The sequence below is a fragment of the Petromyzon marinus genome, chromosome 38 (assembly GCF_048934315.1).
Source record: "Petromyzon marinus isolate PM22_M1 ecotype Great Lakes invasive population chromosome 38, UKy_Petmar_22M1.pri1.0, whole genome shotgun sequence".
In the NCBI taxonomy this organism is placed as follows: domain Eukaryota; kingdom Metazoa; phylum Chordata; class Hyperoartia; order Petromyzontiformes; family Petromyzontidae; genus Petromyzon; species Petromyzon marinus.
In genome coordinates, this window is record NC_133704.1 from 7,772,026 (window position 1) to 7,797,244 (window position 25,219).

General features: G+C 44.4%; 1 protein-coding gene across 7 annotated transcripts in view; it reads left to right on the top strand.

Annotated features, from left to right (window-relative positions):
• ACACA (acetyl-CoA carboxylase alpha) overlaps window positions 1-25,219 on the top strand; it is a 231,114-nt gene that overhangs the window by 132,192 nt on the left and 73,703 nt on the right. For all 7 annotated transcript variants that reach the window (XM_032967726.2, XM_032967729.2, XM_032967724.2 and 4 more), the window contains 2 exons: window positions 20,733-20,876; window positions 21,728-21,848. In XM_032967726.2, coding sequence (XP_032823617.2) covers window positions 20,733-20,876; window positions 21,728-21,848 — 265 coding nt within the window. The remainder of the gene's footprint in view (window positions 1-20,732; window positions 20,877-21,727; window positions 21,849-25,219) is intronic.

Below are 25,219 nucleotides of genomic sequence, written 5' to 3' on the forward strand. Positions count from 1 at the left end.
GTAGCGTTTTAAATCAGGCGAGCTGAATGATTGCTGCTGGGAGAGTCCTTTGTGAGCGCCTTGGAGCTCCAATCGCCGCGTGCACTTGCACGCATCATTAACCATGTTTTATAACCATACTAGTGTGAGAAAGTACACAATGAAAATCGGAAGGCATAAAAAATATGCTCGGGGAAGAATCAATCTAACGTTCTGCCATTTTTAAGCTAAATCTTTTTTAAATGAAAAAATATTTATAATTTCGTACCTCTGGAAATGTTATTCGGAGTGGGGGGCGGTGGAGGTGGCGTTATTATTTTTTATTTTGTGTGTTTTAATTTATTTACGGCGTAGTGCATCGTCATTTTCAAGCGACGGTTTTCAAAAAAGAGGGGAAGTGTTACGCGGCGATGGCTCTCAGTTGCGAGCTTTTTGTCGCGAACGCAAAGCCGTGGCTGGATTATTTAACAAAAAAATGCAGCGCAGATAACTCTTATTAATCATATCCAACAATACATTATTCTGAGATGCCGTTCTCCCTTCTAAACGCACGCACGCGTGCACATTGCAGGCTTCTGAGCCCGTGCTTCATTTGACAAATGACCCAGCTTCACAAAGTATGCAAATACAGCAGGGTGAGAGGGGTATTGGAATGAACTCTGACCTCTGTCAGCCCCTAATCCGTCAGCCCCTGTGCACGTTATAGCAGCCGCAGTTTAACAGGAAAATAAACCTGCCAATCCACGGTATCGTTTTTCCCCTTTCCCCCCCCCGCTTTTCTCTTATTTTTTGTGCACCTGTCTGACACTTTCCCAAGTATTGACGTGAGGATGTTTTATTTTTAGCAACTCACCGTGGAGCCATTCAGCTCACGTAACATTTACGCGGGAATTTTTTGTTTGTTTTGCTGACAATTTTGAGCAAGCTTAGTATTCACGCACTAACTGTTTTGAGTTTGCTTGACTCTATTTTGCTTTTGGAATTGTATTTTTTTGGGAGGTCTATTAGAAAATAGATTGAAGACCAGTCTCTAATGGGGTCTTCATACAATAGACTTAAATATTTCTCCCTGGTGGGTTTCTATACACAAATACAATAGACTGTCTAAAGACCCCCATCTTTAAACAGTATAATAGGAGACTGACCTCTGAAGGGATTTTTCGACAATAGATTGACCGGACCAGTTTCTAATAGGTATGTATAAAATAGAACAGACATATGTTTCCTCTGATGGGGTATTTACACAATCGACTGTCTACAGACAACATCTTAACAATATACATTATACTGACGGACCAGTCTCTGCAGACTTTAGACAATAGATTGACAAACCAGTCTCTGGTGCACTCTTCAGACATTATACTGACAGACTGGTCTCTGATGGGGCCTCTAGGCAATAGACCAACAAACCAGTCTCTGATGGCCTCTTTAAGAAATGTACTGACAGATCAGTCTCAGATGGGGTCTTTGGACAATAGATTGACAATTGGGCCCCTGATGGCCTCTTCAGACAATACATTGTGCAGACCAGTCTCTGATGGGCTCTTTAGACAATACATTGACATACTGGTCTCTGATGGGATATGTGGACAATGGATGGAAAAAAAACTGCCTCTGATGGGATTTGAGACAATGCTTTGACAATACAGTCTCCGATGGGCTCTTCAGGCAATACATTATCACCAGTGCGCTGATGGGATCGTTGGACAATACAATGACAGACCGGCCTCTAATTGGATCTTTCGACACTAGATGGACAGAACAGGCCCTCATTGGCAACATCACCTGCAAAAATCATCGCAGCAGACTGAATGAGGAATGAACCGCAGTGTGACGCACAACAAGGCTCTGCACAAGTCGAACGGTGGTGATTGTTACTGTGCTCTTGACAATAGATTGACCAGACCAGTTGCACAGTAACCTCATTGCATTTGACACAATGCATTGTTTTCTATTTTAAGCGATGACCAATGTATGTATTGCCGTCAGTAATGTTTAGATATAGATCATTATTTAGGCGTGTCAAAACCCATAGGGTATACCAGAATTATTGAAAGCAGTTTAAAAATAAAGAAAGAGACAAAACTACCAATACATTACAAAAATGTAATTAAACAACACAATGGCAGTTCTTTACCGACTTATATAATGTGTAAGAATGGAGCAAAATATATGTTGTATATGTTCTGTTATTATATCCAAATAATTAGGAGCAGTATGTATTATTGGGAAAAAACTCGAGTATCCGGAGAATGCCCACTCAAATGGAAGAGACAACATTCATCTATCCACACTAAGAGTTCACAAACACAACTTGCTAGACTGTCATCTTCTGCCAAGGAGATCTGGAAACAGTGTCACGAATCCACGTGACCTTCCCACTCACAGTATCACGGGACATATGCTGCCATGCCCGGCTGCAATATCATTGAAGTAATCACGCCATAGCAAGCATCTTATTGTCTTTTATGTTTTATATGGCTGCATCGGCAGTAACAGGGCCTACCTATGGTGTGTTGCAGTCTGCCTGTAGGCTCCCACTTTTGTCGGGAATGTTTTCAGTTGGGGTGCTAGCCGGGGTTGGGGTTTGAGTTGGGGGGCGCCATTGGGGTATGGATTCGTGGCTCAAAGCAATGGGTTAAGGTTTGGCACTGAGCGACGGATGCTGCTGTGGTGTAATGGTTAACACAATACACTTGCCATCCAGAGGTCATTGGTTCGATTTGATCTCCTGGTATGGAAGTGGAAACAATGGCTAGGCATCTCTGGAAACAATGGCTAGGCATCTCTTTCAAGATGCCTAGCCAGCGTGGAAGAAGAGTAGGCCAACATACCCTCTTGCAGTGGCTCTCTAGAGTTCCTAGCGTAGGACCTTCCGACAGCAGTGATGTGAGCAAACACTTTGAGGGCTGCACCTTTTACAAAAAGATCCCCTGTATAGCCTTAACAGATTTTTGGGATAAGTGCTGTTAGCAAGCACCCATGAAGGCCGGCATAGTACACGACGGCCTGACCACCTTTGTCTCCCCAGTGGCGATGTATACACACCGCACCAGATACTAATTTAAGGCTGAGTCGACCTAGGGGATGCCCAGGACTGGTTCAGATATTCGTCACCGATGTTGGGGCAAGTGCTGTTAGTGAGCACCTATGAAGGCCGGCACAGTACACGAGGGGGTTGGTGGCCAGCATTATGCTAACCACTACACTACCACACCTTTACCATAACCATATACACAGGCACATTCATAGACATAGATATGCAAGGCATACAGTTTCTGCTGCACTATCTGAATGGGAGACAAACTAAGAGGTGCAATATGAAATCGAGAAACATAGCCGCAGTGTAGATGGGCTCTCTAGAGCTCCCTCTAGCGTGGAGGCTCTTCTGCCAGCAGTGGCTTGAGCAAGAAATTGCAGAGCTGCACCTCTACCTTACTGGGTGCCGAGCAATAAAAATTCACAGGGGCGAGGCGCACGCACGAATGAGCACAGCGTCTTAAGGACAGCCGGCCGCAATAAGTATTCCCGGAGTCTCCCCCGTGCCGCGCCCGCCTCCGTGTTTACCAAATGTATGCACGAGGCAGAATCAATGTTGGCGACCCCGAGGGACCCTGGATGCTCCTGCGAAAATTGAAATCATGATAATGCGTGGCGGTGCCTCGCGCCTCAGAGACACTCGCCACCCCCCACCATCACAGCAGACGAGCGCTTTGGACATGCGGTTGTGAGCAGGCAGGTTCGGGGAGGGGAGCGGTGGAGGGGTGGGGGTTGGGGGGAGGTGGTGGATACGCGGTGGTGGTGTGAAGGCCTCTGGGAGTTCAGTGGGGTGTGGGGGATTGGGGCGGCAAGAGAGGGAGTGCGTGAGAGGACACAGGATGCTTAAATTGGGAGGGAGGGGAGATTGGATTCGGTGGCTGATGATGTTTGCGTTAAAAAAATATTGATGGGAGGGTTTCGCTCGCTGACAAACGCTGTGCTTATCTTTTCGGCCAGCGGGTCTTTAAGAGAGAAGGCATTAGGCTCGACCGCAGCGTGGGAGATGTGGATGGGGTTCGCCGCCATTGAGGCTCGTCGGTGAGCTATATGCAGCCACAGACTGCTATGAAGGACCAGGGCATCATTGGTGAAGAGAGATTTTAGGCCGTCCCTAAACGTTACAGCAATATAATGATAATAAATTACGTTTATGCTTCTTCAATAAGCTTAAAATAACCTTGCTGTTGTTGATGACACAGTTTGCACTGCAGCATAATTTGTATTCGTCCTGGGTGTGATGTTCAACCGTATCATATGTCGCCTAAAAAAAACATGATTGGGGAAGGTAAAGTGAACTCACCTCAACTATCTCTGCATAATTACGGCTCCAAAACCCCCCATGCAGAATGCGGAGTTGTAAGGTGGGCTTGGGGGCAGTGGTATTGGATGAGATAGAGGGAACTTTTGCCGTGGACCTGCTGTTGGCGAGATAATTTAATCGGGAGACAATTTTGGATAATAATGCATCTAAACAGAATTATCTCTCAAGACCTTGTTGTTTCAGTGTCAAAGAAAATGTTCATGCTGGGACCAAATCTTAACTGCCTGGGAAGCACAACTGCTTTAAAACTGCAGACTTTTGGAACTAAAATCATCATTTACAGGGCAGCCTAGTGCGCCAAAGTATTGCCAGCAGCAGTACTTTTGACTTATGCCTCATGACAGGTTCTTTTGTTCAAATTTCCCCCGTCCCATTGGAGCTTCCTTTTAATGTCTTCGAGTTGGCAAGAGTGTTGTCCTATTTCTACCTCTTGGCGTTTTCCCCAACATCCTTTCTCTGACAGCTTCCTTTAGCAAGTCCCCTCCCCCTTATGACAAGATGCCTAATCTAGATGGTTTACATATTTTACATTGCATCCAATTAGACTGCTTACCTCCAGAACCTGCTCTTCCATGTTAGTCTTTTCTGTAGTAGTAGTAAACAGTGGTAGCAATAGTTTCGACCATTATTTCTAACCAGAAAAGGTCCCATTGCAACCAGTAACATGAATGCCATTTATTTACATATGAAAGATTCACTGGGGCTCTTTTTTCAACAAGTTCCTGCTACATTGAAAAGTTTAGCCAGATCCAATAATGAATATTGGCTTCATGTAGTCCAAATGATATGCTTGCAATGTGAATAATATTACCATTGACGAAAGACTTGAGGTCGATATTATGTTTATTGATATTATGGTCTAATTTTTCCATGAAAGTGTTGCATCTTACTGTTGCGTGGAAAATCTGTTCCAGTATAGTCATGATGCCTTGCCTCCTTATTGAACTACAATATTTGCTGCATCTGAATCAAAACAGACCCACCACTGCCATCAAGGAATATTAAAAACATGTATGATCAAAGTCATGATTTTAAAAAGTGCATCACATTCCTTATCGACCACTTTTAGCAGATGTCTGATTTTTTTATAATAATTTACAGCCCTTTGTTAATCCACTGTTGGATGAAGTCCTCCCTATGCAATGTCAGTAATGATGGTTGTTTGACCATAATTCACCATGCAGATCAATGGGGATTGGTGAACAGGGGGCTCAGGACCGGTTGAGATATCACTCACCACTGATGTTAGCCATGGCCGGTAATTGACCTCATCTTGCTGGGACCGAAGCGCAGTGAGCTAATCTCTGTACCATCGCTCCACTTCGCTTTAATAATCTCACATTAATGATAGTCCTTGATTTATGTAGGAAAGTCTCAACTGAGCCTTATGACTATATAAGGAGGGTCCTACTTGAGATACATGGGCAATTCCTTATCGAACGTTTTTCCATGTGGAGGAAACTCGTGTTCAGAGAAGGGATTTTTCTAAAAAATTAGCACATGAGGCCAAATGCCTACTTGCTGTACTGCCTCCTCGAAGTACAACAGAATGGTTGGGGCAGGGGTCTCACACACAGGAGTCTCAGGACAACGTATTACACGAACCACAATAAACGTTAAAGTTTGACACGGCTTATACGTTGGGCAGAACAAAAAAAAATCAAATTTGCTCACCGAATTTAAAGCGGGGCACCTTGAGCCATAACTCTAGTGCAACGGCGCCGCACCATTAGTGATGCACGGCATCGCTCACAGCAGCCTATGAGCTGTTTGTGCACTGGCTATAACGCGATAGCGCCAACCGCTCATGAATCGATGCTCCCGGGAAGAGACTGAGTCCGGACTCTGATAGCGTCAACGTGTTTTGTGTTCAGCTCATCCGTTTAACCCTGTAGAGGCGTACGGTCCATTTTTTTGTGTTCATGGAAAAACTGTTGCCAGGTGATATTTGCAGAATATTGCAACAATTTGGTCGAGTAATTTTTTTATCGTGCAGAAATTGAAGAAAAGCACTTTCCACAAATTGTCGGTAGATAGGTTTCGTTTCTAACCAGGTAAGAACCCATTGAGACCAGAAGTTTACTTTTCAAGGGAGGCCTTGGTCTAAACAAATATACGATGCAGAAAACCAATTTCACAGCGTGGTGTGGAAACAACAGAAACATTTTTTAAACAGTGATGCAGTATCGGTAAATGAAATAAATACAACAGTACTGTAGATTCCGAATTTAAACAACACACACAAAATTAAGGCAAATTAGGGAAAAGTACAAGGAGCATAAAAAAGCAGAGGGAAAGATATATATAAAGTAAAATGGACAAATTAAATACAACAACAAAAATGAAATTTTATCTAAATTTTAACAAGGTAATTTCAAATGTATTTACAGACACACACATAGAAAACATAATATTTAAGCTTCACGTCTTCAATTAAAGTAATACATTTTCCAAAATGTTTAATTTACAACCACTGGCTCAATAATCACCACCCCACGCTCATGTGTGCATGGAGACACTTTGACTCTAATACTTATTTAGACTTTGCATAGATATTATTTTTATTGTGTTTTTTTCAAAAGCACCACGACAGATTTAATTTTCAATTTGCTCCATTTGTGGGTGGCTCTTTTACCGAGCGGTGCCGTTTCCGTGCCACCCCAGAGGTGTCTGCCACGGGATATCTGCCATCTGCCACGGGACCTGTCATTTTGTCATGAAAACAACTGCATTTTCGCAATGAACAGTAATTTGCGATGTGTTTACTCTTTACGTTTGACCCTGTAAAACGAGCACGAAAATAGCAAATGAAACAGAAAAAAGCCCAACTAATTGTGATATGTTTTACCATGGCAGTGTTCGCAGAGGTAAGCAGATGGACGGACGAATACTCAGATAAATAGACAAGTCGGTTGACCAACCGACAGAACAGAAAAAAAGTCTGACGAGCAGTCCGGCAAATAGGAAGACAGTAAAGGCTTACAGAGACACTGGCAGATACATTTGAAAATATAATAAGAATTTGTAGAGGAAAGCCTTACTGAGAGTCAAGATTAAATTTCAGGGGCACCCTGCATTGGGGTGTTTGGCCAATATATTTTTGAGAAGTGTTTTGTTCCATGAGGGAGGCAACCGGAGTAAACCGAGAAAGGGTGACACTCAAAGCTACACACAGATAGATGCAATAATATGTTGCTGTACTGCTATTTCCTGGCCACTTTACAGCCCAAACCTACAATACATTGGATTTCCAGGCAGCCTCTCCCATCTGAGTACTAATCAGGCTGATGCCTGCTTAACTTCAGATTATTGACCAGATTGGGTGCACTCTTGGTGATTTGGTTCATAGGAAAAATACTCTACTTATATAAACTGCAATAATTAATCCATGAAGAATGCCATTTGGCTGAAACGTTGAGATCTTTCCTCTCAGTGACAGAAAATAAACTCGTGCAATTTTCCCACCTCAATTTTATCCAGATTGTGCTATCGACGTCATGTCACGAGACGAAAAATCTATTCAGATATTGCTCAGTAGTGCAACCTTTGTGTTGAGAACGGCCTGCAAAAGCGGATATCACAGAGATCCCTTCCAGTGGACTCTGTTCCAGCACTTCCCCACCCACCCTATCCCTGAGAATAATGTACGTCATATGACAGTCCAACCGATATTTCTCATTCTCTTTTGGGATATTTAATCAACCTGTTATTTAGTTTCGACATACATCCACGCAGACAGTTTCATAGATACAAACAGACACCCAGACATAACGACCATCAGCAGTGGCGTGGTTACCGAGTGTGTAGGTGTTGCAACTGCACTTGGGCCCACGACAGGCCTGATTGGAAAAGACGTCGAACTATGAAGAGAGGATGAGTTGGACAGGGGGGATGCGTGCCCATTTAATTCTTTGCTCTATGCCAAAACCATGATAATCCGATGCAGAGCAACACACATCGGAGAGGGGACAACATTTAAAGCTCCGCGCAGATGGACTCAAGCATCTGTTTGCTGTATTGCCATGCCATCCGTGCTACACCACTGGCTGCCGTTCCTATGATCCAGACCGAGCCGCGGTCGCGATTGCCGAACGCAGAACAGGGGCACGTGCATGCACGTGTGCGTGCGGCACCGCCACTGCCAGGGTTAATGGTGTTAACCGCGCGCTGGCTGCTGGGTTCATGCATTACAGAGCGGCATTCCAGCAGCCGGAGAGACAGTGTGTGCGGCCTCTGTGATATTTTTTAAATGGGACGCCTGCCAGGGGCGGCAGGGGTGGCAATCAAAACAGGACAAGGTGCTACGTTAGTGTCTGCCGCAGACGGGAGGCCTAATTGCTTTGTACGGCGTTATGAGGTTTAGCGTTGTCGTTGCCTTTGCCGAGTGTGTGCTTCTTTGTTTATAGTTGGGAGGGGGGGGGGGGGTGTGAGGGTTTTTGGTTAAAACATAAATTTTTTTTTTTAATGTTTTGTCAGGTTTTGGGGCGGGAAGGAGGGGTTTGTGTTTTATTTATTTGAAGCGTTGCCCGAGTACACGGAGCTCGTCGTTGTCATTCCACAAGACGTACTGTGTTTTTGACGGTGGGTAGCGGTAGCTTTGAGAAGTGGAATTTATTTTATGTGTGTGCTGTGCTGTAATTTCTACATTTCTTACGAGAGTTTTTTTTAAGAGGCTAGTTAAACTAAAACGTCAAGATTTATTTTTATTGCATTTATATTTACCAAAAATACACACACAAAACATATAATGTTAAGATCAATATGATTTTTTTTTATATAGCTGATGGGTGGTGAAGGTTGTTTGGTAGTGGAGGCTGTTGGGTGGAGGGTATTGCTCGGTGGTGGTAACTGTTGATGGTGGTGACTTTGAGATGGTTTTGCCGACTGCGCGTTGTCGACGCTGTATCTTTGAACCTCTATGGCATAGACTGTTGGGTCACGATGACCATTGGATGGCAAAGGCTGTTTCGTAGGGGGCTGTCTCGCCTACTGGCTGCAGATCTAAAATTGAATGCCTTGGTTAAAGTCAATGGCAGGCGATTGACGGGGGGCCGTGAGACAGAGGCTGGAGGGCTTGGGGATGCATGGGGTGGGGTATAGGGTGTGGGGGGGGGGGATCGGGCGAGCGAGAAAAGGCGGGGTGAGCAGGGAAGCGGCAAGCGAGAGAGAGAGAGCAAGGCAGATCATCATGCATCATGCCTCTCCCTCCGTTCTGCTCAATCTCTCGCGGTTGCTTCGCCGTTCCGGCTCCGTTGCGGGAGGCTGGTGGTCCTCCAGATAAACCCGTAGGCTTCAGTTGCTGACAGCGTTGACGTGCACGGGGGCTTTTCGATCGTCAAGAGACCGAACCGGGCACCGGAGAGAGAAACTGTTCCGAGTGAACTAAAAAAAAATATTGCGTGCGCTCGCTGTTGCGGAGTTTGATGGAAAGCAAAATGCTGTTGTCCATTCTCCTACAGTTTGGTGCCTAGAGAGGAGAACGTTTGAAAATAAAATATAAAACACACAACGTGAGCATAATTGAAGATGAGAATGAGAGAAACAAGGGGTGAGAGTGGGATAGCTGCAGAGGTGGGATGTTAGCGGTGGAATGGAGGGGGGTTTGATGGCAACGTGGAGTATGGGCTGCGGGTGTCGACGTGTTTGTGCATGCATGTAGGTGTCTGCAAGCGTGTGCATCGGTGCGTGTGTCCATACACGTCCGCCCGTGTGCGAGCACATCTGCATGCATGAATTCGTGTGAGTTTGTGTGTGTGTGTGCATTCATACATTTCTATGCATTCATATCTGTACGTGTGCACGTGTGCCTTTGTGCACATATACAAATACGAACACATACGTGCCAGGTTGTGCACGTGTGTGTATTTATGAATGCACATAACGTTCATATCTGTAAACGTGCACAGGCGCTTTTAAGTACACATTCATTAATGCGCTCGCGTGTGTACCGTATATATCTCCATGTGTCTGTGCTAACATGCGTGTGCGTGCGTACGTGTCTACCATATGTGTCTGCGTGTGCCTGCACTAGCTCGTTTTAACGCGTGCATGTGTGCACCCATACGTCCTGTACGTGTTTGCGCGCGCGTGTGTGTGTGTGCACGCGTGTGATTAGAGAGCGAGTAAAACAGAGGGAAGGCGGCGGGCGGGCGGGCTAGCGGTGGGAGGCGGGCGGGCGAGCCGAGGCCGCTGACATTTGCATAGAAATGGAATTCTGGCCCCGGGCGGGCTGGCGCAAACGCAGGGCCCTGTGCGCCGTCGCGCGCCGAGACTGGGGGAAGCCGAAATGAGAGCAATTTCAGAAACGACGGGCTGTAAAATGCCAGCGCCTGCAGAAAATGGGTGCAAATAACCTGTTTTCACGGGCGCGGGAGCTACGTGGCGGCAGGCCTGCCAGCGCATGGGCGCGAGTGGCGCCGGTGGGGGCAGGAGGCAGGAGTAGGGGCAGGCAGATGGAGAAAGCGAAGGAGGTCGTGGCAGAATGCTGAGGTGCAACGATGGAGAAGCACCCTCGTAGTGTGTGCGGCTTGGGGGGGGTACGGGCTGTAAAATTTATAAGAGGGGCTGAGCACCCTCTTGCTGAAGGCTTAGCCCCCCATCTAAATTCATAGAGACAAGTAAAAAGAATGTTGGCATCATCATCATATACATATGGGGTAAGAGCGCAAGCAGAATGCGTTATCGACAAAATCAGATCATGCCATTGCTCATTCTGTTCAGCATTTTGCTTTTGTTTCAAGTTTGTTAAAAAAAAATTGCCATCCCTGAGTTTTTGTATGTACAAGGTCACTCCACAGGGTCAATGAGAAGAGAGCTGGGATGGTGGTAGATACGTAGGGTGAGGGGGGGGTGTGGAGGGATGGATGGTGTAATTTTGGGTGCTGGTTTGAGGTCTAGTTAGCAAATCTTCCCTCTCTTTCTCTGGCCCCGGCTATGGGAATGTGGATTTTTTTTCCACGATGACTCAAGGTCATCAATAGCGCTGCTAAAAATGCTCATTAGAGCAAGATATTTATGTGTTTCTCCATTTGGCGGTGGCGTATCATCACAAATAATAAACGCTCAACACGTTTTGTCAATAACACTCACTAAAGAAAAAAATACATGTAAAATAGGCAACGTTTCAGGCAAAGACCCAAATGACATTGAGCAGGGAGGCAATTACTTTATTTTGTTGGGTTATTTGTTGTTGTTGCACCAAGTTCAATATCACATTCCGCATTGTCCTGTGTATTTTATCCCCATGTTTGCCTTGCTAATTAAATAGTAATAACAACAACAAAAATTGACTTTACGCCTCGAGGGGCTCTCGCCAGGTTTTTAAGTAAACTTAATTGATTGATTGGAAGGACAATGGGAATGCCATCCCACGCCAACTACACCAGTGGGTCTCTGGTCGAACACAAAATGCTGATAGATTGCCTTAGCCTCTGAACAACTGGAAAAAAAACCCACCCCAATCGGCGCACGCTGCCTCTGAAAACCAGACCCCTAGATCAGACGCGATAAGGCTACTTGGCTGGAAAATACACACGTCAGTAATGCTGGACCCGCGCCTTAAATGCGTCCGTGAATAAACCTTACTGACGGCGGCAGAGCGATTGTTTTGAACGCGCGGGCGGTTCATCGGCGCAGAATTTATTTCTTATTTGTTTGCTTCGGAAGGGAAAAAGGCGGGCAGTGGCGGGGGTGGTGCAGGGAATAGGCTTCAAGGTTTTTGACGCAAGTTTTAATTTGAAGCGTTCCGCCTCCCTTGCAAATTGTTCAATTTAACCAGCTGGGTGAGTGCGTAATTATTGTCCTGTGTTCCTCGCATGCTGGCTGCTGTTGCTAAATCTCAGAGTGGTTGTTAATGTAACGAGCTAAACCGCTTATTTACTTACATGCGCGGCTCTCGTGTTCCCACCCAGGAAAGCCTCAACGTGAGTTTTCAGACTCCCCATCTCTGCTTGGGATGTTTGGCCATTTTTTTCACCCATTGTTTGCATATGATTATATCCAATCACTAGCAATGCACACAGTCTCAGCAGATATCTGAAACTAAGCATGGTTGGGCATGGATAGTGCTTGGATGGGCATCCACAGTGCACATAAAGTATTATAGCCTGTGGGGCTACGATGTGGGCAGCAGAGGGACGTGCAGCAAAAAACACTGTCATACTGTTTATTCTATGCTCCTGCGTCTATGCTCCCCACCTTCACAAACCCACACTGACCAACTTGGTGAAATGTGGTAAAAAAAACCCTATGGCCTGCATGGTTTGGGGACACCCTCATCCAGCAGTGAATTGACAAGGAGATGTTCATACACACACACTTTTATGTGTGGTATTGTAGCTTGGCTAGCAAGGTGGTGAGGACACTTTTGAGTATAGCGATGGATTCCTGACTCTGTGTAGAGTTTTGAGCATCACACTTTCATATATGTGGTGGGTTTTCTATATTTACTCCGCTCTCCTGCCACATGAAGGCAAATGCTTATTAAGGAGAAATGCAGAAAAAATCCCAATCCATCAGCACCCGCCTGAAAAAGAGTCGAGATGTAGTGAGGCTTTCCTGGGTAAAACAAAGGTCACTGCTACACACTCGCAAAAAATCTCCAGGTCTTTTGCTGTACTTTCAACCTTCGGCTGGCATTTTCAAGTAAAAATTGCGCACACAGGTTAGGTTTTAGATTCCCCCCCCCCCAAAGCGTAGTTCGTGATGGGGGTGGTGGGAGGCAGTGGAGTGGGAAGGTGTGTGGTGGGTAGGACACACGGCTGGGATATATTCATAACAATAAAATCTCATAAAGAACAAAAACATATTTAGCCCGGCGTGATGAGGTCACCGCCTTAATGCCTTCACTTTAATAATGTGGGCGTAAAAATGTTAAATTGCAGTTGTTACATCTCCGACTGCAAGGTGAATATTCACAACCACTCGATTAAGAGTCGGAGCCGTGCTGCTGCTGCTGCTGCCCAGCGTGCTTGCCCGCCGTTCCGCGTTGAATCCAGTACTTCCACTAAGGGGCAGTGTGTTCACAGGCTTATCTCGGGGGCCATTTCCCGAGCGGATTAAAAAAAAAGATGATAAATATCTGTTACAGCCACGCCACTTTCCCCACCACCAAAACCCATCCGTATCCGCCATTGAACCACCTTGTAATGTTTGCCAAACTCTGCAATCAGTAACAAATTATATAGCCACTGTTTTTGAGGACAGTTTGTAGAAATTACAGGTTTTAAAAGAAACAAGAAAAGGAAATGGGAAGGCAAGAGAGGGAGGGAGGCAGCAGGAAGGGAAGAAAGTTACGGTTGCGCTGTTGATTACGCCTTGCACGCTTGCGGCATGCATATGGATAATATATGTTATGTTATCCACAGGGAGGCTTAACCGTTTCACAAATGGGGGTGGTATTTCATTTTTTAGTGGCCGCCGTTTGCAAATAAAATAGCCCCTTCAGAAGGATCCAGTGCAGCAATTGGAAGTCATCGGTCCAGGGCTTCTGTGTGTGTACGCAAGCACTTGCAACGTAGCATCATCATCATTAACGGCAGTAGCGGCAGTTGCGGCAGCGGCGGCAGTAGCAACAGCAGGACATGGCAGTAACAGCAGCTGACGCGTGACTTTTGCGGGGCCAAACGATCGCGCGGCGCTGCTACCTGGGGCTGATTTATTTTGACGGCGGCCGCGTTGAAGCAATCGCGGGCGAAGTGGTTAATGCAAGAAAGCCCTGGGTTCTCCGGTTGATCGAGGGGAGTCAGCGGGGGAGGGCTTCTCAGACGAGCGTAAACAGTGAACAATCACGCGCCTCTGTGCGTGACGGCAACCTCAATTGTACCACACCTCACCTCTCCACCCTCCCCCCCCCTTGTGCCGTCGAAAATACATTTCCCTTGCAGACATTAATGCAGGTTGGAGCACGCACTGCACCGCACACCATCCGGTCCCGATCCCAGAATTACTCACGCACTCGTTAAACTCATTTGCAGCTCTCGTCCCTGTGGCAGGTTGATACACGTGAGCTATAAAGTTAGTGGCTTTCTGTTTTATTCCTTATTTTTAGAAAATGTAAGCAATTTTATTCAGATCAGCGCAACGTTTCGGGATGAGCGCAGTTTGGGACTCTCTCAGAGCAGTGTAGATATCACAGTACTACTTCTGAGATCCTTTTACATTAGCTTTTTATACACACACCAGTGCGTGGACGTTTTCATGCGCCCTGTTACAGTGAAATGTTCAGGAGCTTGACAGCGACCCCCGTTGCATAAGAGTTTTATACATATATTTTTTTATGATTAATTCTTTGAGCTTGGTCATATTAATAGAAAAAAATAATACTATATGATGTTTCATTGAACAGATACCAATTTAATTATGGGTGGGTGGCTGAACCCTGGATTTGAGAAACTCTGGAATAATGGCTTCACTGGAGAACCAGTTTGATTCCTCAGTTTGACTCCTGGCCATGGTTAAGATCCATGGAAGGTGATATCTGAACCAGTTATGATCCTGACCAGCATAGTTTAGTGTTATTGTCAAAACATCTTCTGAAATGGTTTTCTCGAAAGTTGATTGTTGATGCCTAGACATGATCCAGCCCCTATTTATAATGCATTTTATCCCGCATTTGGAGCAGTCTTTTCCACAGCCCTTCTCATCTCTTCCCTTCACCTGCCGTCCACTCCACTACCCTTCCAATTTAGAAAACACTGCCTCATCTTGGCACCTCCCATCAACCTCTGTGTTATGGGAAATCGCTCGCTCTCCCTCCGCTTCTGCTCGCATCGTCTGTGACAACTTTTGCCTCACTGCCTGTACTATGTACCCTCTCCCAATGTTTTTAAATTGCGCTTATTTCAGATGTTTTTATCCGTGGATGTGACTTTATATACAGTAATATTTAATCTTTTGGAACCGTAAACTAGAAATGTAAATGCTGGCTTACAAAAAAAACTTGCAGACCTAAAAATAAAATCTCCGTTAACTTTGTGCCATTTGATTAATAATATTCAACCAGCTCTTTATTTATGTACATCTATTGATATTTGTTAATTCACTGCTAGATGAGGGCTTTGCAGGTTGTGCGGGACTATGGGGCCACGATTCACCACGCTGCTCTGTGTGGGTTTCCTGAAAGTAGGGAGTATAGACGTAAGAGCATCGAAGTACAGTACAACAATAGCTTTTTCTACACTATTCTCTGCTTCCCACAACATTGCCACGCAGCGTAATCCTGCTAGGCTCCTGAGATATGACAACGTTGGTTGGGTGCATTTTGGGTTATTTGGTCATAGGTACTTTTTATTTATATATATCATATGTAATAAAAATATTATTGTGTATGTGCCTATATATATGCACACAGTACATATATATGCGCCTGACACGTCTGCCAGTGCCGTACCTCACCGTCATTATGTATTAACCTGTCACGATGCTGCGGAGCGTCTAGACTGAGCCTTTGTCTCTGGCGCGGAGAGCACACACACGCTTGTCTCTCGCGTCATCAGCGTCGTGGTCGACCTGGATATCGTGCCCAATGGGGGGGGACGAAAGGTACGGGAGAGACGGGAGCCTCTGTTCTACATCACGGCCCGGGCAGCGTGGGTCAAAAGGTCACCCCCACAACACATCTCGGAGAGAGCCACCGTCCATTACCCCGCCGCACCGCGCCAATACGACCGCGTAACCACTGAACGTTCGTACAGTCGCGGGCGATCCAGTCGAGCGGCGTCGTATAGGCAGAGCTCTTCACTCACAGTGGGAAGGAATGTCGCGAGTTGATCAACGGTCAGGGGTCGTCGACGCAGCCCATCATCCCTCCTGGTTAGGGGGTTCGATAAATTGGATACCAGTTTGTGGGAAGTCAATGGTGATTGTGCCATGATAAGAATGTGGATTTGGCACCACTGGATAAGTACTGCTACCCATGGTTTTGAACACAGGCCCACGCTGTAAATGTATTTGTTGTATACTAGGTAGGTAAGGGGTCATCTACTGCCCACTGATTCACGATTTGGGATTACGTTTTAATTCAATGTATTATTATTTCTGTCACGGTGCAGGTAGAATATAGGGGCTGCAGTATTTCCATGAACCAATCACATGAAATGTAATGGAATAGGGAATAATTGATTTCCACCTACACGATATAATGGCTGTAGTATCATTGTAAGAATCTGGTTTAATCAATTAACTAATCAACTGTTCCATGCCTACTAAGACGTACTGTATGTGTTTGCCTGTGACTAAAGCACGCTGAATGTGTCCAATCTTATCCGATCTAAAAGGCTAAGCAGTATTGAGCCCGATTAGTACTTGGATGGGAGGCTGCTTCGGAATACTATGTGTTGTCGTATTGAGGTGCGAGGCGGCCAAGCGATGATAGTACATTAACCATGTATTGCATCCATCTGTGAGGAGCTTTGCATGTGCTACCCCTTCATATTGTGGGTTTTCTGCAGATACTCCATGTTCCTTCCACATCGTTAAACAATCAGTAATGGAATTGACAAAACATCGCAATGCAAGGATGTTTGGCCAATTTTGGACAAATAGACCTGAAAGTGAGACTTTCCTGGATTAACGAAGGAAGGACATTATCTGCATTACTACGTGAACACAGACTTTACAAATGTTCGTAAAATAAATTGTTGGTGGTCTTTACAATATGTTTGAAAACATATGACAAGTTGTGCTCTCTAGCTCTACGTTTAGTTCACAAATGCACTGGCACTGCTGTCAAGTGTCGACCCGGGTTATCCTTGCAAAATAGTTCCTGGAATCTCAATGGATTCTCACCTCGTGCGGCAAAGTTTATTGCTCTATAATTGGGTGGGGGGGGAGCAGTAGCGCAGTGGTTAGCGCTCTTACGCTATGCCTCAGGCGACCTGACTTTGATTTTTAGCTGCAACTAATATTAGTGGCGACTGATAACTGAACCAGTCCCCTGCCCTCGATAGCTGAACCAGTCCCCTGCCCTCTCCAAGCACCAACCCGTACCAAGCAGTGGAGTCAAGTCTGGTCAGACAAACCCTCATGACTGAATCGAAATGGGTAGGCCTCCATTCAGTAGTAAATTGGTTGTGCATTATCAATTATTTACTCGACGATTATGCATCGGATTGCGAGTAAAAGTTACCTGCAGTGTTTTGATTTAACTGGCTTGCCTTGATGTTTTGTGTTTTGACATAGCATCCGTCACAAGTTCTTTGTATGAGGCAGAGTGTCATATCTTATTCACTTTCAAATTGTGACATTCAAACCTGGTTTATTGACTGATATATACCAGCTATCTCTTTTATCCAGTTTCCGGATCTGGCGTTAATTTTTCCTGAAACGGACGCTTGATCGCAGCATGTGAGCCGACAGTCTTTGCCAATTTTTATTTCAATCTCTATCCAGATTTTTTGTTCCCACTCCATTTTTTTATTTTTCCTAATACAATCTTTTTTTTACCCACTATTTTTTTCCCTCTTCACTCGCGCGCAAACAGCAGCGTGCGGGGCAGTTGCGTGCAGACTGACAGATCGGCTAATTTTATTTTAATACTTTTCCCGGCGCATAAGCAGCTGGCTCTGATTGAAGCCACTCGGCATCTCACCCGGCGTAATGGGATGTGCTCGCGCCAGGGAGCGTGTGAAATCATTGCGGGCAGAACGCCTGACTTCATACGCGCCAATGACTCAGGCTGGCGAGCCGGCACACCACGGAATCGTAATGCGAACAACGAGAATAAGAATACAGGACGTTTTTTTTTTTACTTTGTGTGTGTTTGTACGTGTGTGTTTGTATGCGTGTGTGTGTGTTTGTGGGTGTGTTTGGCATGTGTGTGTATTTGCTTGTTTGGATGTGTTCGTATTTGTGTGTGCGTGTGTTTAGATATGTGCTACGAACCCAGCGACCCATATTTTATTCCCACTCATGGCCAACGCCATTGACTTTTATCTGAACCGGTCCTGAGTCTCCCCTAGGTCGACTTAACTTAAGCTGAGTACCTGGTGTGGTGTGTAAACATCGCCACTAGGGAAACAAAACCGGCCAGGTGTGGTGCTGGCCACCCACCCACTCATGTGCCATACCGGCCTTCATTGGTGCTCCCTAACAGCACTTGCCCCTAAAGTCTGTGCAGGCGATACGTAGATCTTTATCTTTGTGTGTGCATGTCTGGGGATGTTTGTGTGTTTCTGCTATAATGTATGCCTGTTTTTGTGCTTGCGTTTGTACGCACGTGTACATGTATGTGTAAACAATTGTGTACGTTGGTGCCTGTGTATGTGTGCATGCACTTATGTGTATTTGAGTGTATATATCTACGTGTGTCTTTGAGTGTTTGCATATTTGTATGTGTACACTTGCACATGTCTGTGCATATATTTATTTGTACGTGTGTGTATTTGTGGGTGTGCATGTGTATATTCAGATTTGTGAATGTGAACATGTGTGTTTCCATGTACGGTATGTATGTTCACACTTTTTATGCGCATGTATGTATGTGACCTCGCTTTGATCCTGCTAACGTGGTTAAATTCCAACCGTGGATGAAAAGCAGTGGCAAATAGTATCTGAACCTGTTTTAGGTCACCCCTAGGTTGACACCCCTAGCCGTACATCAGCATCTGTGTGTAACTGTCAATCCTTTGGCAGATAAAGGAAGCTAGGCACGGTTCTGGCAACAGCACTACTTTGAGCATCGTGCTTGCCTTAATAGGTGCTTACTAACGTCACTTGCTGCGATGATCTATACAGCTAAACATGGAAGACCTCTGTATGCAAGATGTACGTGATTTTGCATGTGTGTGTGCCTTTCTAAACACACTTATTTGTATACGTAATTGCTCTTTTTCGCACAGAAGGCAGTTTTGCTGAGACTGTACGAAAGTTTTAGTTTTACATATTTATTTATTTATTCATTTTAAAGCACATCCTCGAAATATTTTGCATTACACCAGGGGTCGGCAACCTACAGCTGCGGAGTCGGATACATAAATAAATAAAAATGGCTGTTGTTTTGGCTGACCATGGGAGTCCAGCTGACAATGGAAACCCAGTTGACCACTGAAATCCAGTTCACCATGCGAGTCCCATTTACCATGGAAGTCCAGTTTACCATGGGCAGGGGCCAGCAACCTGTTGCTCCGGAGCCGCATGTGACTCTTTAAGGACTGTTTTGTGACGTTCTTTATTAAGGACCATATTGTATTCACATGCATTGTGGCTCTTAAAACATCGATTTTTTTTTCTTCCGAAATCGAAAGAAATTACCTCTTGTTATTTTGGTTGCCGACCCCTGCATTAGACCAAACCATCTTTACAAACCATAACGTTTGCCCCACAATCTGCAACCTCAAACTGAGCTTTGGATAATTATCTGCTTATTCTGGTTTGGAACGTCACCGTTAGTCTTTATTTTGTCCTTAAATTACTTGTGATTGAATCCTAACATATTTCCTCGTACGTGTGAGCATTTGTAAGCCTCTTTAGCTGTGTAGTTCTTGTGAAGGCTTTTAGCTTTTTGCAAAAAATAGCATATTGTGGATTTGTTTTGTTTCTTTCAACATTGCAACTGTATTGTTGTGAATGTTATTTACAGTTTAAAAATTTTCTGGTTTAATTTTACCGCGTAAAAGAGAGCCCTTTTTCTTAATTGGTTCTCAATTCAAGTGCAAATTGTCATAATACCTGCTGAGTGTTGACACATTTGTACTCTCACCTTGTTTCAAGGTTAAATAACTTAAGTGAAATAAATACTGAAAGTGGCCATGGTGGCACATGCGTTTAATTCATCGCCTTGCGAGCAGTACAGCAAGTAGGTTTAAATCTCGCTGTATGCAGGGCTTTTATCTGAGCACTAATGTATGTGTCCACACACACACTAAAAAAAAGTACAAGACACACATTCAAAGCAGGAAATAAGTATTGAGATTCAGCGAGGCTTGCTTTAATATGTAAAAAATACCGCAATAATAGCACATATATAAAGTAATCATAATATTTGCTTGCTTTTAATTTTGAAGTTGCAACGTCACAACTCCCCACATGCCATTCACTTGCTAGTGACAGACGCAAGTCGTTAATGCAGATGAGACAACTCTATAAGGTTTCTTTGAAATAGAGCGATGAAATTAGCTCAGGTCAGCACCTGACATAAGATATGGCAATGGCTTTAAGAGATCTTTATCCAGCAGTGAAAAGATCATTGCTGATGAAGTTTGTGACTACCTTTCTCTATAAAATAATTATGCCGACTGTTTGTGGATAGCGTCTTAATAAGATACGGTCGCATTTAGATGCTATTTAAGTCCACATTATATTTATAGTACCACGAAGATGATGATGATGATTGAGAAGGTGATGATTAAACTTAGTGACTACCGTCTTTGTCTTCTCCATCTCTGCACGTACACAGGTTCTGGGCCGTGAGGTGTATACCTCCAACAACCAGCTCGGCGGCATCCAGATCATGTACAACAATGGCGTGTCGCACACCACGGCAGAGGATGACTTTCAGGGAGTCTACACCATCCTGCAGTGGCTCTCCTATATGCCCAAAGTAGGCAGGGCCACGTCAGCACCTTACAGCACGGCAGCACACACCGCGGCTTGCATTTGAGAGCGTCTATATGCGATTCTATGTCAGGACTCATATCTCACGTAAGCGGTGGTTGGGAAGGGAGCGGTAGAGTTATAGTTGAAGAGAGATGTTGGTGCTGGGAGTGGTGGGAGTTTAGTTATTTTGTACAGGAGCCAGGGTGGAAGTGGTGGTGCAGTGGTTCACACGCAAATTATATTTGTCATTTAATTTAAATCATTCCCTCATGGCCATCTTTAGGTAGTAGATATAAACTCTACAGCTGTACAGTCATATTCTTGGTTCTTTCGGTAAAGTCACGTAGAAGGGAAACCAAAAGAACCAAGAATATGAATCCCTGCAGTCACGAAAGCTTTAAATCAAAAGCTGTACAGTCTTTATCTACTTCTTAGGACATATGGATAAGAAACAATGATCAGGACATTGACTAAGAAAATGGAACATAACTTAGAAATGCTGCAAAAAATATGGAGAAGTGCATGCTTACGATTGTACTAAGAGACGGGAAGAGGAAAACATGGTTTAGAGAGTATATGCGAGTTAGAGACGTAAAATTGACTGTTAATAAGAGTAAGTTGGCTTCGACAGGAGACATTGCGAGAGGGGAATGTTGCCCGATGGTTGAGATTCACATTACAGGGGCAGTCACACAAGAGAGATGGAGCAATTAAATCAACTCGTGAGCTGGAGCTAGATGGTTTGTTGCTTCACAAGACCGTGAGATTTGGCGACAGCTTGAGGATGCCTTCATTCGGTAGTGGATTGATCATGGCTGATGATGATGACAATGACAATGTATTTTAAATTTCCAGGACTCCCGCAGCCCCGTACCCATCCTGCACTCCAAGGACCCCATCGACCGAGAGGTGGATTTCATGCCAACAAAGGCCCCCTACGATCCCCGATGGATGCTGGCCGGCCGCCCGCATCCCAGTGGGTAACGGGTCCCCCTTGGAGCAGGGCCCAGCAAGCACACAACACAAATGATGGAGAATGCACACGTAAAACATTGTGTCACAAATATTGGCGAGAACCAGGGGAGCCTGTGACCAGATCACCCAAAATGCTTCTGATCTCGGCAAATTTCAGAAAATAAGCAGGGTTAAGTCTGACAGTGACCACCACGCATAAAATGTGTTGTTGGCTGCTGCGGGGCTATGTGGCCAGCAGAGGGCAGTGCTGAAAAATCAAATGTTGTACTGTAATATGCCCCTATGTCCATAACACCTCCCCCGCTTAATTTTTGCACAGTGTGGCGAGGCCTTCATCCAGCAGTAGGTTGAGCAAGGACTATACAATTAATATTATTAGAGCTATATGTTTATATCATTTTGGCATCTTGCTTTGCAAACGGGAGTTCTGTGGAAATAATTGTTGCTACCCTAATAATGAGGCACAAAAATGTTATGCACCAACTCACGATTAGAGGTATGTGCATTTCAATTCATTTTTACGTGATGAATTTAAACCCATACATTTTCAAGTTTTATAAAGAAATAAATAGCTGCATAGAAGAGAAATGACCACACAAATCATAGTCATGGCCATAAATACTTAATGTAGTGTAATATAAAATGTAGTTTTATGAGTATATACACATATATACCCATAATGAGTATATAAGATTTAATATATGAAAAACTATATTTGGTTCTTTATGTATTTATTATTTACTGGAATAAGTGCATTAATGGTATGAGCTACAATGCTTTACTGTAAAAGAATAATAGGTGTGTGTGCATACGTTTAAATGTTGAGGTCTGAAAATAATTGACCATCAAGTGCACATTCCACATGCATTTGCGTGTGTTTTTACGCATACCAATTATATTGCACCTATCACATTGTAGGCACCTCATGGTATTCTGTGCAATGCATAGCATGGTCGAAACATCATTTTGCAATTAAATTGAATGAACTTAGAGGGAGAGAGAGGAATCCAACCCTTAATGCCTTTGTTCTTAATCTGGATGTGATCGAGGTCCCCTGCCCTGATGTGTAGGTAGTGTTGCAAGTACATGTCTTATCCAGTGTACAATTCACATGGCACAAAGCCAATCACGATCAGTTTGAAATCGGTAGCAGTGGTCTATTTATTTATACATTTTTCGGTTCACCAAAACTGATTTGGGGGATAGCGTGTCCTTTGGATCTATTGTGTCATTGGATTTTTTATTTATATATATTCTCCCCATGGTGCCGAGGTTAGAAGCTGCAAACCTAAATGAGTGTTGGGTTGTCTCGGCTATGATGTTAATCGGCCTCAACACACATTGGACCCGCACCTCGGAGCTGAACTTCCCATGAACCCATTTATCAGTGACAGAGCCAGCCCAGGCTGATAGACAATTAATCCCGCTCGTTTTGAGATCATAATATCGTGCCCTGGCTTCGTGGTCCTTTAAGGAGAGGCAGATAACGCGTTTGTAATCACCATTAATCGTCGTTTAGCATTTTTATATAGATGTTTACATATCTGCAAGTCCCACTTTTCACACTCGGAGGTTATCCACCCTCTGTATGTTGTTTTTACGATTAAACTTTCTCCCTCCGTTTTAAACGTCGCCGTTTATGGTGTTTGGTTGCCTCTAATGGGCTGGTTATGCCACACTGAAAACAGACGGCAGTTTAAAAAAACATGTTAAATACAAATTTTAAGATGTAATTCTTTTTACCCCTCTGTCTGCATTATCGGTGGAGAGAGATATACAATTCTCAAAATCGTGTAACCCAGTGCTTGAAATTACACGTGACTGTAGTCCGATTAGAAAAATATAAATGCCTATACCAGGGTAATAAATCCTGTAGATTTACAAAACTGACTGAAAACACTTAGCAATTCCCTGATTAGCCTGCTTTTCACACAATCGGGTGTTATCATTATTGTTTTAATCTAGTTAGTAGGTAGGATGACCTGGCTCAACAACCTCAACGTAAAATTAAGAAGTAGCTAAGATAGTAATTAGATAGGTATGTCGATAGATAGATTCATAGGTAGACCAGTAGCCAGGATTGTAGATGGGCAATGCGTTTGATAGGTAAGTAGGTATACAAGTAGATAGGTAGTCTGGAACATAGCTAGTTAGGTGGGTTGGTAGGTAGAGAATCAGCTAAGTAGAAGGATGGATAAGTACACAAGTAAACACATCTATAAGTAGGCAGGCAGACATGCAAGTAGGTAAGTCGATAAGTACACAGGTAGTTAGGTATGTGGGGTGGGTAAATAGGTTGTCAGGTAAGTGAAGTTAGGAAGTTAGCATGCAAGTAAATAGATAAGTATGTGATTAGGTAGGCAGGCAGACAAGTAGGTACAGTGAGGGAAAAAAGTATTTGAGCCCCTGCTGATTTTGTACGTTTGCCCACTGACCAAGAAATTATCAGTCTATAATTTTAATGGTAGGGTTATTTGAACAGTGAGAGACAGAATAACAGCAAAAAAATCCAGAAAAACGCATGTCAAAAATGTTATAAATTGATTTGCATTTTAATGAGGGAAATAAGTATTTGCCCCCTCTCAAGCAGAAATATTTCTGGCTCCAGGTGTCTTTTATACAGGTAACGAGCTGAGATTAGGAGCACACTCTTAAAAGGAGTGCTCTTAATCTCAGCTTCTTACCTGTATAAAAGGCACCTGTCCACAGAAGCAATCAATCAATCAGATTCCAAACTCTCCACCATGGCCAAGACCAAAGAGCTCTCCAAGGATGTCAGGGACAAGATTGTAGACCTACACAAGGCTGGAATGGGCTACAAGACCATTGCCAAGCAGCTTGGTGAGAAGGTGACAACAGTTGGTGCGATTATTTGCAAATGGAAGAAACACAAAAGAACTGTCAATCTCCCTCGGCCTGGGGTTCCATGCAAGATCTCACCTCGTGGCGTTGCAATGATCATGAGCACGGTGAGGAATCAGCCCAGAACTACACGGGAGGATCTTGTCAATAATCTGAAGGCAGCTGGGACCATAGTCATCAAGAAAACAATTGGTAACACACTACGCCGTGAAGGACTGAAATCCTGCAGCGCCCGCAAGGTCCCCCTGCTCAAGAAAGCACATTTACATGCCCGTCTGAAGTTTGCCAATGAACATCTGAATGATTCAGAGGACAGCTGGGTGAAAGTGTTGTGGTCAGATGAGACCAAAATGGAGCTCTTTGGCATCAACTCAACTCGCCGTATTTGGAGGAGGAGGAATGCTGCCTATGACCCCAAGAACACCATCCCCACCGTCAAACATGGAGGTGGAAACATTATGCTTTGGGGGTGTTTTTCTGCTAAGGGGACAGGACAACTTCACCGCATCA